Below are 15,801 nucleotides of genomic sequence, written 5' to 3'. Positions count from 1 at the left end.
TAGCGGAACGGTGTTATCCCTTAGTCGCCTCTTACGACACCTACGGGAAGAGATGGGGCGTGTGGGGTATGTGTATATATATAATTATGTGTATATATATTTTTGTATGTATGTATCTATGTATGTATGTATTGTGCTGTATATGTATGTGTATTTGTACTCGATAGTTGATATTGTTCTAGGTGACACTAATTGTCACGTCTCTGTGTACAGTTCCCTACCGCTTTTCACTACGCTGTGTCCTATATGCCCAAAGGTTGTCTGGAAGAGATCGCTACTCTAGCGATAAGACCGCCTTTGTACACTGTTTTTTTTTTATTTGTAATATGTTATTGTGTTGATTGTTGTTGTGTACAATAAAGAGTATCTATCTATCTGTCTGTCTGTCCGTCACTCCGTCCGTCCGTCCGTCCGTCCGTCTGTTTGCTTATTCATACAACTGAATAGATTAATAATTATTTTGTTAAACGTTGCAGTATTTGAACGAATACTTATAACGTTATTCGGTGAGTTTTCAATTATTACTGTGAGCACCGCGATGAATGTACGAGTATCTCACTCGAGTATGAACACAAGACTCTAGCTGATTCCGGTCGCCGCAAATTATTGTACCCTGTGTTGTTGTCGTTTTGAGTTCGTACTTAACACTGGGGCTTATTTGAGTAATACCCAATAACACGGATCTAATGTACCTAAAACCATTATTTTAAAATGTTATTATCGAAATGATTATGTAATCCTTGTAGCGCCAGTATATATGTACATTATATTGACGTCTGAGAGGGTCACACGTGTATTCAAATACATCTGTTCTTATCAGATGCAACTATGTTGATTAAACGAACTAAGGTGACGTTTATAGTTAGTCAAAAAGTTCATGTTACCCTATATACGAGTACAAGGAATTCTCAAGAATATGTTCTGTATAAATATACTTAGTTTATACAACTAAATTATCGCATCGAAATGATATCTCAAATACAAATGTACTCATTAATTATTTGGCTCTACAACAAGTATGCTATTTGCGGTAAGGTTACATGCTAATTATATTTTACATATCACTCTACCTAGTTTTAGAACATAGAAAGTCCTATGTTGATTTGAAGTTAATGTCATCTGTCTCATTTCGACGTTTTATTTATATTAATAAAAAGAAAATAATTTAAGACAACATGTGAACAAAGAATGTACATCTGTATATTTAAATAAATCCTCATTTACCTAGATTCAGAGAAATGTATCAATACGTTATTATTTCGTTTGATATACGAATAAGTGAATAGATAATTACTTTAGGACCCGGGCGATCGAGCTCTGCTCGGATGAAAATAGAAAAGCGAATTTTCCCTGGCATGGAACCTAGTTAGTTAGATCGATTTCACTTTCTCGTAAGACCCTCAGTATAAAAGAGGCGTTAATTCATTACAGACCGTAATTGAATACTTTATTACTTATTAATATTATAGAATAATTAAATATGATTTTTACGTTTGACTCATCACACATAGTTTTCATCGTAACTGAATCATAACCAAAAAAAAAACCTTCTCCAAGGTGATATTGTTAGATTGAAAGCTCCAATATTTTTTTTATTGATGTAGGTAGTCATCAATTTTTATCATCTCGTTCATGATGTTTGAAACTTTGAACGTCAAGACTTTAATCTATTGTCACACAAATAACTGGCGTCAAATAAATAATGCTTAAAAACCCAGCCAATACCGTAGCTAATGTGACTAAATCTATTATAAGATGTAGATTTTTAATACCGGCTTCCTCCAAATAATCATTATATAATAATTTTTATATACCTGTAAATGTTTTGCATAGTATTTCCGCAGCATAATCGGCATTGTTGTCATAGACGTAATTGTTCAGTGTGAGTAATTTTCTTATTATATTTTATGAATAATTTAAATTTGCTTGTCTTCATATGATTGTATTAATTATCCTATGTTCTATAAGGCATTAGAAAAAACTTCCATAAAAATATATTTACATAATATTGGATTTATTTTTGAAGTAAAACTTCTTTACGCACGCTTGACTTACGGCCGTTTTCAATAATCTATCTTTTCTTTTGCCTACTAACGATAGGTTTTTGACACTATTTGTATGAAGCTTACGTCAAAATTCTATCTAAAGTAAGCAAATTCAGAGATAGATAGAGTATTGAAATTGGCAATTAGGGAGTAAGCTGGTGAATGCGTGACGAGTGCGTTGCAAAAGTGTGATCGGTCGAGGCGAATGGAAGTTGAGAGGGAGATATAAGTTAGTGAAGGTAGAAAGTGTAGTGAAGTGTGGGAGCTAAAAAAGTTGTACTTCAGTCGTGTGGTCTAAAGCTCACTCGTTTTTTTTTTTTTTGTAGAGGCTTGCCTTGCTTGTTATTGATTAAAACCATACCTTCAATTAGCCTGCTAAGTAACGAAAGTAAGGATGGTAATAATATATAAAAGCTATATTTAATAATTGGAAATACTTATTTTATCAAACAAACAAAAATATGAACTATTAGAATTTAATTTAATTATTAACATTATAAATGACAATTATATCTGATAATAAGTTTCAATACTAAGACTATTTAATTAACATTAACAAGTAAAATAATGACTAAAATGAAGATAGAGTGTATTTTTAAAATCGTATTTGTTAACTGAAAATAGCCGGTGCTTAAGCAAACACATCGAAACACATAAATAAATCTACTGACCTTACCTAACGTGGTTCGTAATGTAATGAAAGCAAACTTGCTTGGTTTCCTTGCCACGGCCATGGCAGTGGATAATTGGGTTTTGTATTATTACTGACTGTGGACACAAGCATTAATAGCTCTTATCGTTATTTGAAGATATTTTATAATACAGTAAACGAAGTTGTGTATTTGTTGTCGCCTAGTCATTGATGGTTAATTCTTGTTTGTGGTGTATTTTGAAGACTTGACTTTTAGACGTGTGGCGCACTATCTTATGAAATATATAATAGTATGATAATCTTATCCATTATTAAATCGGATCTTATATAATCGGATTTTATATCATCTTTTTTTTCTATTTTAATAAAAGTCAGCAGATATTATGTCATCTTAAATAACTAATCTAATCTACAATGATTTGTTAAGAATCCTCGTCCATTGATTGACACAGACCACTTGTAGCTATGGAAAAATAATTTGGTCAAGGTAACGGAGGGTAGTTCTATAAAGCAAGTATATGTATATATAAATCAATTGTGATCTAAAATATGAACTAGTAATGACCTTCACCCATCTGCTTAATGGATAAAATTTATGTTATATCTACTTTAGTATATTAGGAAATACATGGTAAACGGGTTGGCTGAAAAATCCCTGGATAGACTTAAAATTCATTTCATTAGCTAACCCCGCAATAGTTGTTTTGCCAAATATGTCATTAATCCCCCCCCCCTCCTTATAACTTAGGGGTATGAAAAATAGATGTTGGCCAATTCTTAGACCTATCCGATATGAACACAAAATTTCATAAAAATCGATCCAGCCGTTTCGGAGGAGTATTATCACTAGCATTATGACACGAGAATTTTATATATAAGATTTTATATATAAGATATAGCTGAAGGTCGTTTCTAGTTTGGATCTCCTACTGTAAGTAAAGTATAAATAAACAACTTCCGTGTTCACCACCATCCTTCAAATGCACGTGTCAAAAAGCAATCTCGCAAAAATATCAATAACACACTAATTGTGTACTACATTGATTCGTCTTACGCATGCCGCAGACTTGATTCGAGAGAACGTATTTCTGTATGTTTTTATTACCATGAAATTGGTCCAATTTACTCAGTATTGTGTATTTTGAGCAACGTTCAAATTATGTCTAATATTAATACGATAGATTCATTACTTACCTTTTAAAAAGTTCAGAGAGTAAAGAAATTTATTATAAATAAGATAGGATAATGGGTAGGTATATCCTGGAGTTTTTTTTTCAATCTTGATTTATTTTGTACAGTTATACATGTAAAATCTATTCGCCATTATAACGCATTTTTGCTCTAAATAAGACAAACTTTTTAAATGTTGGAAAGAATACATTCTCTACATTTGTATACGTTCATACAAAAAAGAGTTTACATTTGTTTGTCAGTAATCGATGACTTCTGAAACTTTAAAACCAATGTTAACTAATGTTTCTTCCACTATTCAAAGGCTACATCTTCGAATAATTATAAGCGAAATATAAGAATTCAGATAAACTACGAGACTTTTCTCATTTTTCGCTTTTACCGTACGATGTATATTCTTCCGTTGTTAAAATAGGGTTTTTAATTCTAGTTTATAACATAAAAGATTTTGTGTGAAGCTTACGCTATTTACTATACAATATTTTTGTGATAGTAATGAAAGCGCACACAGGATTTATGTGTTGTCGTTTATGGTCACTATCCTGTTTCAACAAACTTTCTGCAAAAGGCTATTATTTAAGCCAGTCCAGTACTTCTGAAGTCTCCCCAATTCAAAGAAATGAAGAACCAAATAAACTCTAGTTCCTTACATGAATTAATGAAATGATCGGTATATTTAGGTGAAATTGCGTACGTAGTTGTCACCGTTAAATACTGCTTCATATGACATGTAATTTAGCTTTGGACATTTAAAGAGAAATAAAACGAAAGTTAATTACATCGTAATTTTTTTTAATTAAAAACTGTATAAGAATGAGCAGCTCAGCTGTCATGGTTGCCTGATCTGAAATGAGAAACCGGCAAAAAATAAACTATCTATAATGAGAAAGACATCATAATTAATCTATACTTAGTATTTGCGTTTCTAAGAAAATCCATAAATATACTTTATACCTTTTACACTTTACAATAAAAATTATACAGTTAGTATACGTATTATTAGTAGACTATAATATATTAACTTTTAATAAGTGTAATTATAAATGGGTTTTTTAAGAACAATACGAGTTACGAAATGTGATTATTATTATATCTATATTTTATAATAAAAGTAGAGACGTTATTATATAAAATATATAAATACCTATAGCTTAAAATACTACAGACTTTTAAAAAAAGAAACACTTTTAATTTCATTATTTTGCAAATAATTAATATAATATTGAATAAAAATTATTTAGTAGAAAGTCTTAACGACAGCACTCTAGTATTCTATGCCTTTCCTAATTAAAATTGAACGTAATTATACGATACGATTGTGAAAAAAAATTCAATAGCGTCAGTTTAATATTAAAAAGACGGTCATGGAGCAGTTTCTGAATTCCACTATGGGGATTATTTTATAATTATAATGTAGGAATAATGTTTAAGCAGACATATCTAAAAGTGATCAATAATAATTAAATACCTTTATTTTTATCGCTGAGGGCAATATTTGATGGTGTGAGCATTGTCACCTGTGGCGCCACAGCGACGACAGGACAAGGCGCGCAAAATGGGACAACGTACCCGACCTCTACCGTCTCTCAGTGCGTGGGTTGTGTACCAGACTTCTGATTGACCATTGTTCTTGCAGAACCCACACTCCTGTCATAGAATTTATATTAAATAAGAAATTGTTTGGCAATATTAATGCCTTCAAAGATGTTAATAATTGCCTTCGCCGATACTGAAAATAAGTTTTATATAACTTATATCTTAAAACTTATCAAATGCAGTATGCAATATAGTTAGTTGAAGATGAAAACTTCACCGAAATAGATCGGTAAGAGTTCAAAGTCATAAATACCGTATGTATACAATCAGAAACAAAGACAATATAAAAGTGTAAATTATTTAAAATTTGTAATAAAGTTATAATCCTTACTAAGAGTTTTTGTTGAGATAACCGTTGCTGGCGGAGTGTGTCAGCATATTTCATCAAGAGACTGAATTGTTGTGATGATAAAGAAAATAGTGCAGCTCGTTGCAAATACATAGCCTTTTCAAATTCCGAATTATACAATTTGGTAGACTCTGAAAACGCAACATAACTGCCGGTTAATAATAGCCATTGATCAAAAAAAAAATTACGAATCGTATATGCTCATGCTACCAGATGTCAATTCGAATACCTGGGCTCCAATATTTTTACTAATTAAATGATGTCATAAAGACGGTATAATATCAGTATACTGAGGCTATTTTATCTAATTATTTAATAGGCACCATTGTATACCAGTAGCAAGAAAAGGCTTGGGGCCGTAATATTATGTGATCAGTTAAAATCTGGTTGAAAGTGATAAGTGAGAAATATGAAGATGGTGATGACAAAACGAAAGGTGTAATGATATTCTATGTTTTAAATTGTCGAACAGTTTCTTATGTAGCATTTAGGTTAATAAAGTTAAAGATGGCAGTACTGAGACAAGAAGTTGTATATGGTGTAATAGATTGTAATCACAATAACTTCTCAGAATTACTTATAAGTATTCAGTTTTACGTATCATATTTTCATTCATAGAGGAATCTGAAATTTACCATCCGCAGTTTAGCGTTTAAAGGACTAAGGTTTTGTACTGTTGCTCGATACAAACAAAATTTGTACCGTAGCATTCAATTATAAAGATCGTTAATTGTTTTGTTTTAAAATAAAAGTAGCGGAACTTCATTTACGACGCTCTTTCACTGCAGTTTAGTCAATAGATAGTATGTTTCATATGTATGTAAGATAATTTTATAAGTCTCAAAATTTTTGGAGGCATAGAGCATTCCCACAATATTTTCCTGACGTACATTGAATTTTTAAACTATAGAAGCACTTGACCATTCTTTGACGCTAGCTCGGATTTGAGTTTAATAAAGTATTACCACTAGTAAGTGGTCGCCCAGTGGTCGAAATTCGACCATAATTAATTTAAATTATATGTTTGAACATTATTGAGGTTTTGTTGTCAGACTATACTTCTATAATAACAAACAAAATAGTATATATGCGTGTGTGTATCAAATACATAGTAGTGTGTGTAATGTTTTTTTATTTACTTATTTATTTAATGTATTTTTACGCATAATTTAAAAAATAAAAAGTTTTCTGCACGTCTTCTCTATATAAAGTACTAGCTGTGACCCACGGTTATACACGCGTTAATTTAAAAAAAAATAGCCTATAGCCTTCCTCGATAAATAGGCTATCTAGCACTGACAGATTTTTTCAAATTGGACCAAAAGTGACTGAAATTAACGCGTTCCATCAAACAAACAAACACATAAACAAACAAAAAACTCTTCAGCTTTATAATATTAGCATAGATAAGTGTGCGAAATTTCATACCCCTCCGTCCAAGCAATTTCTGTAAACGGGGTACCTACCAAGTTTTTGCTTCACGTAATAATATTAGATTATGTATGAAAACACAAAATACAATAAAAATATTTTAGACAAAAATCATTTCCTACTGTCTTTTTTATTCTGGGTCTTCATCTTATGAATCTGATTTTGTTCATTACTAACAGTTTTTTTGCCATTGTCGATGGTCACTTGAGCTTCCAGTACAGCGGGATCCAATTTGACTGCTAGCAAAACATCTGTAAAAGTTGTACAATATGTATGATTAAGTTACATTTCTAATAAAAAAAGAGCGTTCATAAAGGAGTTTAGTTAGTATACATTTTATGCTTTGTAATGATTTATCAAGTTAAAAATTGTCATCAGCGTATGTGCTAGATAGACTACATCTATTTTTAAATTGGTAGAATCAATTATTTTCATTTGTTATTGACAACAATAGACAGTTCTTTCTATAATTATATTTTTTACAGTTTATTGGGATTTGTAATGAAGTAGTTAACAATAAATAATTACTACTCAAGAAAAATTTCCAATCACACATTGCTAATTGTTGGTTGTCTAGAAGAGATCGCTACTCTAGCGATAAGACCGCCTTTGTACACTGTTTTTTATTTGTAATATGTTATTGTGTTAATTGTTGTTGTGTACAATAAAGAGTATTATTGTATTGTATTGTAATTACAATTGCAAAATATTATATGAAAAATGTCGCAATAAAAGCAACTACATAATTACAAACATGGCGGAAAATTATTTTTAAGCAGAAAACTATGAGTGTATGAATATTCATACACTCATATCAAACAAATGTAAATGTGTCAGATTCTAAGATAATTAACAAAATGACAATTTTACTATCTACTGGTTTCCCTTCAAAACGCATACTAGCTGCCCTGCTGATTTAAATATTTTATCAATAAGATATGATAGAATTTTGCTACTCTTTTGTTGGTCCTTGTAACGGATTTTATAGGTTTTTACTTTTCAGGAAACAGTTACGCTAGAATCAAAAAGCATAAAATAAATTGCACTTTTAAAAATATGCATATTTAGGTTTATAATATGTTGAATGTGTTGATTTCGTGTTCTATCTGTCACACTCACAATTTTTTTTGCCTCTTTTTCATGCTATGACTTGTGAAAGTAGGGTAGGAAATATAAACGCAGTCAAATACACGTAGGTCTATTAAGTAGGTAGAATATAGTTGAATATGTGTTCAGTTAATGGTGTTTGTGAAGTAGGGGTGGGCAGCATGATGAATGCTCCTGTTGTGATGTGTAGCAGAAAAGTAAGTACATATTTAACATAAGTACAACTCGATATTTATTGATAATTAGTAACAAAAATATAAGTATGAATTATAACTATCAAGCTTGCTTTTTAACTGACTTCAATAAAAGGAGGAGGTTCTCAATTCAATTGTATTTTTTACGTGTGTTACTGCAGAACTTTTTACTTGGCGGACCGATTTCAATGATTCTTTGTTATAATTAAAAAGTGGTGCCTGCCATGTGATCCTATTTAAATTTAATCTATTTAAATTAAGTTACTTTCGAGTTATATCTAATAATACGTATTTACTTGACTATTATTTTCGTCCATCTACGTTGTATTATACTTACCTCGTAATTTTTTATTGGATGTACCGATTTTGATGATTCTTTTTTAATCGAGAGCTGATGCTAGTCATGAACCTCGATCAAATTGAAATAGGGGCACCAATTTCAATCTGATCGAGGTTTAATAAGTAATTTTTAAGTAATCTTTGATATCGATATTAAAAAAATCATGTATTTTTTCGTCTACCTACGTTGTATTACTTGTCTATGTAATTGAAGTCAGTTTTTTTTTTCATTTGCGAGCAAACACATTTATACAGTTTATAAAATACGATAAAAATAACAAGCAAATGTTGATTTTTGTTATCTTAATTTGAGCAAACGTTTGGTGTTTGTAGCAAGTGCAAATCGTGTGGTCTCATAGATGAGTCTAAATGTTAATAAAATTACATATCAAATCAGATCTTACCGATGTAAATATAAATACGTCCTTGAATATCCATAATTGACATCCACAGCTCTGGTGTAGTGGTGCGTGAGCCTTGTAGGCTATTAAACACCGCCGGATTCGATTCCCAATTCCCATGCGGGATGGATATAAGTATTTCTACAAATACCTACTGTTTCAGATCTGGGTGTCTGTCCTTGTGAGTCTCGCCACCGTGTCTCGAAGAGCACGTAATGATGTCGGTCTCGATTGTTATTAAAGACACGTGATAGCGATCGTTACTTGTAGTGGGGAATATGTCCGCCAACCCACAGTGGACAAGTGTGGTGGATTACGCTCCAACCCTACGTGGAAAAAGAGTCCTATGCCCAGCATTGGTATGTTACAGGCTGGATCAATCAATACAAATAATATTTGAGTTACGTAAAATGAAATGAAAAAACATTATTACTAGGAGAGCAGGATTACGTCGGGAATTGAAAACCTTGACCTAGTTTTCAATAGAACGTGGACGTAATTTGTTTTCTTTCAAAGGAAAATATATTAATTTTAAATTACATGATGTACCTACCTAATTTGTCTTTATTTATTTTCATCTTGTTAATAGATAGTTCAAACTACACAGGTAAAATATAGCGATACTTTGTAGTAACGTAAGTTCAATTTATCAAATTAAACCATTTTATGACTACCATAAATTTGGAAGTTTGGATAAATGTTTGTTTTCACTTTTAGCATGCCAGAACGGGTGAACGGATCTGATTGAATTTGCCACAGAAGTACGGTTCCCGTACGATAGATAAATTTTCGAAGAACAACGAATCGACACGATTTTGATACCGGAATATGATACTTTGATACCGAAAAAAAAAAAACGTGGTTCCTAAGGAATAGCATAACAATTTATATCACAGAAACCGTGTATTTTAAAAGAGTTTTATTCAAGTTTGTGAAATCAAGTTTCAGTGCGTTTGACGGCTTTAATATATTTACAAAGAGACAAGCAAAATTTTAACACGCACAGTCACAGGCATAGCTTGTTTTGTGCATAAAACCTCCATACAATGGAATAGGTTAGATACACGTTTCGTTATTTGTCTAATTTTGTCATATTTTCTATTCATTATTGCCAATGTAACTAGCATTCATGATTTTAGTTGAAATTTTTAGTTTTAAGTCTCACGTTCAAGAAAACTGGCATAGTAAACTTCATAGTTAATATCATAAATAATTAAACAATCAAAGTATCTAATGAGACAAGCACCCTTAAAAACAATCAACGCAATTTTTCCCTATCAATATCGTATGTTTATATATAATATACGTATGTAAACTAAGTTAGAAACTAAGTGTTAAATACGTATGTAAACTAAGTTTGAAATAAATTGTCGAAAGTGTTGAAAAAATATAAAGTGCACACTCTGAAGCCCCATGAAAATGATGCAGGGAGTATCTGTTACTATACGAATGGAAAAGTACGAACTACGACTACTGAAACGTCAAAAGTTAATCTCAAAATGGCATCAGGAACGATGATTTTTTTCGTAAAAAATTTAATAATGTATAAGGCATCTGAATTTTTTTTTTTTGGCTGTCCTTTAACTATATTTGTTATATTATGGATACTATTTTATCATTTTATTTTGTTTTTCTCAACTTCTGGCACAAATATCAATTCAGTCTATCGCAGTTCACTGCTGGACATAGGCCTCCTCAAGCTCGCGCCAAAAATAGCGTGAACTCATGTGTTTTGCCCATAGTCACCACGCTGGGCAGGCGGGTTGGTGACCGCAGGGCTGGCTTTGTCGCACCAAAGACGCCGATACAACTATCATCAATAACATGGAATTATATGAGACCTTGATCTTTAAATATTTCTTTCAAATCATTGGCTAAGTGGCTTTTTTTCACTGGATGCAACGTGATCAACTCTGTCATATAAGTTATTTCAAATTTATCTGAAGTTAGACGAGTTGATATATTTATTTACACACATCTTTAACTTGTTCCATTTTTATTTTTTATTTCATTAAGAAAATAACGTTTCAATAACATGAAAAATATTTTAGAATTAAATGAATAAATTACGTGACTATTCATTTTAAATATTTTTAGACTCTAATTAATTATATGAAAATATGTAAATATACGCATGATCAATATACTTACAATATCTATGCTTAACATAAAATTATCTAATGTTTAGTTCCTTACAACATACAGTTTTTAAGAATTTAATAGTATAGTCGTTGTTATACTTTTTGTCTGTGTATAATATTTGCTATAATTCATTTAAAATCAAGATCAACTTTGGGACACATTAGGTAAAAGTAAAAATTCTCCTTACCCGATTCAATTTTATATTTCTCTCGAACCAAAGCTAATTTAGACACTGAACTCTGAAACAATAAAATTATCAACTAAATAGTGTTAATACATATATATTATTTATATAAACTAGTTTAATATATCAACATAATTTGAAATATTTTGACATGTGTGGTTGTAGTTAGTTATATTAATCTGTTGATAAGTTAAAAAAAACTATTCCAAAATGATATATTAATATAAGAAGTAGTTACACAACATTATTAAATTGATTTAAACATTGAGAAATCGGATACGATTTACTAAAAAAGTATTTAAAAATTTACGAGGCTTACCGCACAGGATAGTTTTGGCAATATTTCTCGAAATGAATATTTTTCATTTGTAGAATCGATGAGGGCTGGTGTAATATTCATGATTTACATAAAACACGAATGACTTTCAACGAAATTCTACTGAAAGGGTTATTAAACGAAACTAATCAGTTGTGTTTTAGTGAATAAAGATTTCATATGATTAATAATAGTTTTGTATCTACCTACCTTCTTTAGTTTTAGTTCTTAAAGGTTTAGTTAATATAAAAGTCAATTTTTCATTATAGTTTATAAAAGTTATAAACATGACTATAATAAATTGTGTATAACCTACTTACACATATTATTTATGACTATCTAGGTAGATTTGTATTTAAAAGCAAGTAATCTTAGAAAACCATTTTTGTTTTCACCGCCATCTAGATTTTATAAACTAAACAATTTATATAGTGTATTCTTCACTAAATAGTTCTTATAAATGCTAATAGGTAGCGCTGGCTACATATTACGCATCTATAATATAAAAATGAGTCGCTGAATGTGTTGCTAAGCGCAAAACTCGAGAACGGTTGGACCGATTTCGCTAATTCTTTTTTTAAAATATTCCTTGAAGTACGAGGATAGTTCTTACGGAGAGAAACATTCTAAAAAAAAAATTAAATTTCCTGAAAAAGTCTAAAAACAACACTTTTCTATACTCCCATACAAAAGATTTGTGATAATACTTAAAAGTCAATTTGAACTTTAATACCATACGATAAAGTTTGTGTTAGGCGATACGAAGTTCGCCGGGTCAGCTAGTTTTGAATAAATAAATTTTCTCATATCATTTGAGACGAGTAAAAATTAATAGTGAAAGTCTACTTTTTTATTATATACAACTAGGTCACACGCGTATAGCTCACCTGATAGTAAGCGATTACCGTTGCTTATAGACATCTCCAACACCAGAAGGATCGTAAGCGCGTTGGCGACCTTAGCCCCGACTGTCTCTGATCACCTTATTTATTTATCACAGGAACACAACACTGCTTGAGAGCAGTATTATTTAGCTGTGATGTTCTGTAAGATTGAATTTCTTCCCTAGTTAGGATGCTTGATTTTGAGCAGGATATTTCCAGGTGTGTAAGGATTTAAATTTACTCATTTTTTAACCGACTTCCAAAAAAGGAGGAGGTTCTCAATTCGACTGTATTTTTTTTTTTTTTTTATGTATGTTACATCAGAACTTTTGACCGGGTGGACCGATTTCGACAAATTTTGTTTTAATCGAAAGGTGGTGTGTGCCAATTGGTCCCATTTAAATTTATTTGAGATCTAACAACTACTTTTCGAGTTATATCTAATAATGCGTTTTTACTTGACGCTTTTTTCGTCGACCTACGTTGTATTATACCGCATAACTTTCTACTAGATGTACCGATTTTGATAATTTTTTTTTGTTGGAAAGAGGATATCCCTAGTTTGGTACCATGATAAGAAAACCAGGTTCTGATGATAGGATCCCAGAGAAATCGAGGGAAACTCTCGAAAATCCGCAATAACTTTTTACTGGGTGTACCGATTTTAATAATTTTTGATTTAATCGAAAGCTGATGTTAATCATGTGGTCACATATAAATTTTATCGAGATCTGATAACTACTTTTTGAGTAATCTTTGATAACGCGTAGTTACTTGACTATTTTTTCGTCGACCTACGTTGTATTACTCGTCGATGTAATTGAAGTCGGTTTTTTTTTTCGTTTGCGAGCAAACACAATTATTAAAAGTATTTACATATTTTACGGATCTTATATTACAAAAAAATTACACAAGATCATGATTTCATTCAGTCTGTAACATCCCGCTGCTGGGGATAGGCCTCATTTACATGTAGGAGAAGGATTGCTTAATCCACCATGCGGCTTCACTGAAAATATGGTGTGTGTCTGTGTATATGTTTCCTTATATGCGTAACCATCGCTATCAGGTATTTATGATAACAACTAGGACCGACAGCTACACCAGAGCGGTTGCTTTTGTTTATTAATTTACACTGCATATATCAAATTGTATACGTATGTAGTAAAATAGGTCGGTGAAAAAGTCTATTTCGTATTTTTTAACTAAATTCAAAAAGGAGGAGGTTACTCAATTCGACCGTATATACAGGATGTCCCAGAACTCAACGTCAAGCCAAAACGGGGTGACAGGATTGCTTGTAACCATCATGAGAAAAATCAGAAAAAAAATCTATCCCATGTAGTTTGAAAATTATGGGCCTTTAAGAAAAACTTAGAAATTTAGTCACACTGTAACCATTTTTCGGTTATTGTGGTTAATTTTTATTATTTTTGTTCATTTAAACTTTGGAACCGTAACCTTAAATAACATTTCTAGAACCACAGTCAAAAATAATGACACAATTGCCCCATGTTTTCTAGAATTAAGACTATTTGTTAAACTATGAATTTAAAATTTTCAAAATTTGTCGACTCTGAAAGGCCCTCCTTTAAAAAAAATGTACTAAAGTGCCTTGGCAAGTGCCATTAAAAGTTTGTGCATTTAATCAGAATTGTAAAATGGTACAATACTTGTTAGTTTCATACTAAAAGAAAACGAGTAAAAAAATAAAAACATCAAGTAACCCGATTTTTGCTAACCCATTCTACTCAGTTCAAATGTTTTTTATTCGCACAAGCTCTTGACCTAACCATTTCTCTCATCATTTTGTCGTAAAATTAAGAATCTACCAAGAGCTTCGGAAATCGGGTGATCGGAATCCGGTCGGCCAGCGCAGCGCTTTGTCTTGCGCATAATGCGCGCCTGTTAATTTTGTTGCGAAGAGATTTAAAAATTGTATTATCTTCTAAGATGTTAATTGAAATTAAGTGATGTCAAGAACAATTTGGTTTAAAATTAAATACTCTTAATCAATAATACATTTATTTGAATAAGGATGGCAAATAATTGGCATTAATGCATTAATTTCGACCAAATTTGATAACCATAAAAATGTTATAGTGAGTCAATCTTAAAAGATACTGTCGCGGACATTTTTTAGATCATTTAAAGAGGAATAATTAACCGACTTCCAAAAAAGGAGAAGGTTCTCAATTCGACTGTATTTTTTTTTTATGTATGTTACATCAGAACTTTTGACCGTGTGGACCGATTTCGACAATTTTTTTTTAATCGAAAGGTGGTGTGTGCCAATTGTTCCCATTTAAATTTATTTGAGATCTAACAACTACTTTTCGAGTTATATCTAATAATGCGTTTTTACTTGACGCTTTTTTCGTCGACCTACGTTGTATTATACCGCATAACTTTCTACTGGATGTACCGATTTTGATAATTCTTTTTTTGTTGGAAAGGAGATATCCCTAGTTTAGTATCATGATAAGGAAACCAGGATCTGATGATGGGATCCTAGAGAAATCGAGGGAAACTCTTGAAAATCCGCAATAACTTTTTACTGGGTGTACCGATTTTAATAATTTTTAATTTAATCGAAAGCTGATGTTTGTCATGTGTCATATAAATTATATTGAGATCTGATAACTACTTTTTGAGTAATCTTTGATAACGCGCAGTTACTTGACTATTTTTTCGTCGATCTACGTTGTATTACTCGTCGATGTAATTGAAGTCGGTTTTTTTTTTCGTTTGCGAGCAAACACAATTATTCATCATACACATTTTTTGGGTAACTTGAATCGTTCACGCAGCGCACGCAACGGAAGCCTTCAAATATGAATAATTTTCCCCGTTTTTGCAACATTTTCCACTGATTCTTAGCGTAATCTTATATAGCCTTTAGCCGTGATGTTATTAGCCTTTAGCCGTGCGGCTTTAGCCTTCTTCGATAAATAGACTATCCAAAACAAA

The 15,801-nt window shown here is 31.4% G+C and overlaps 1 protein-coding gene across 1 annotated transcript; it reads right to left on the bottom strand.

Annotated features, from left to right (window-relative positions):
- Positions 1 to 4,667: 4,667 nt before the first annotated feature.
- Positions 4,668 to 12,109, bottom strand: LOC123656376. Its single transcript, XM_045592065.1, has 6 exons — positions 11,951 to 12,109; positions 11,635 to 11,686; positions 7,387 to 7,515; positions 5,816 to 5,964; positions 5,357 to 5,535; positions 4,668 to 4,732 (listed from the first exon to the last, which is right to left on the bottom strand). Exons 1-5 carry the CDS (start codon positions 12,029 to 12,031, stop codon positions 5,365 to 5,367), a joined length of 582 nt encoding a protein of 193 aa, XP_045448021.1. The 5' UTR covers positions 12,032 to 12,109; the 3' UTR covers positions 4,668 to 4,732; positions 5,357 to 5,364.
- Positions 12,110 to 15,801: the final 3,692 nt, after the last annotated feature.

This window comes from Melitaea cinxia, chromosome 9 (assembly GCF_905220565.1).
Source record: "Melitaea cinxia chromosome 9, ilMelCinx1.1, whole genome shotgun sequence".
NCBI lineage: Eukaryota > Metazoa > Arthropoda > Insecta > Lepidoptera > Nymphalidae > Melitaea > Melitaea cinxia.
Note: the sequence above shows the minus strand (reverse complement) of the source record. Positions and strands in the feature narration are given on the sequence as shown.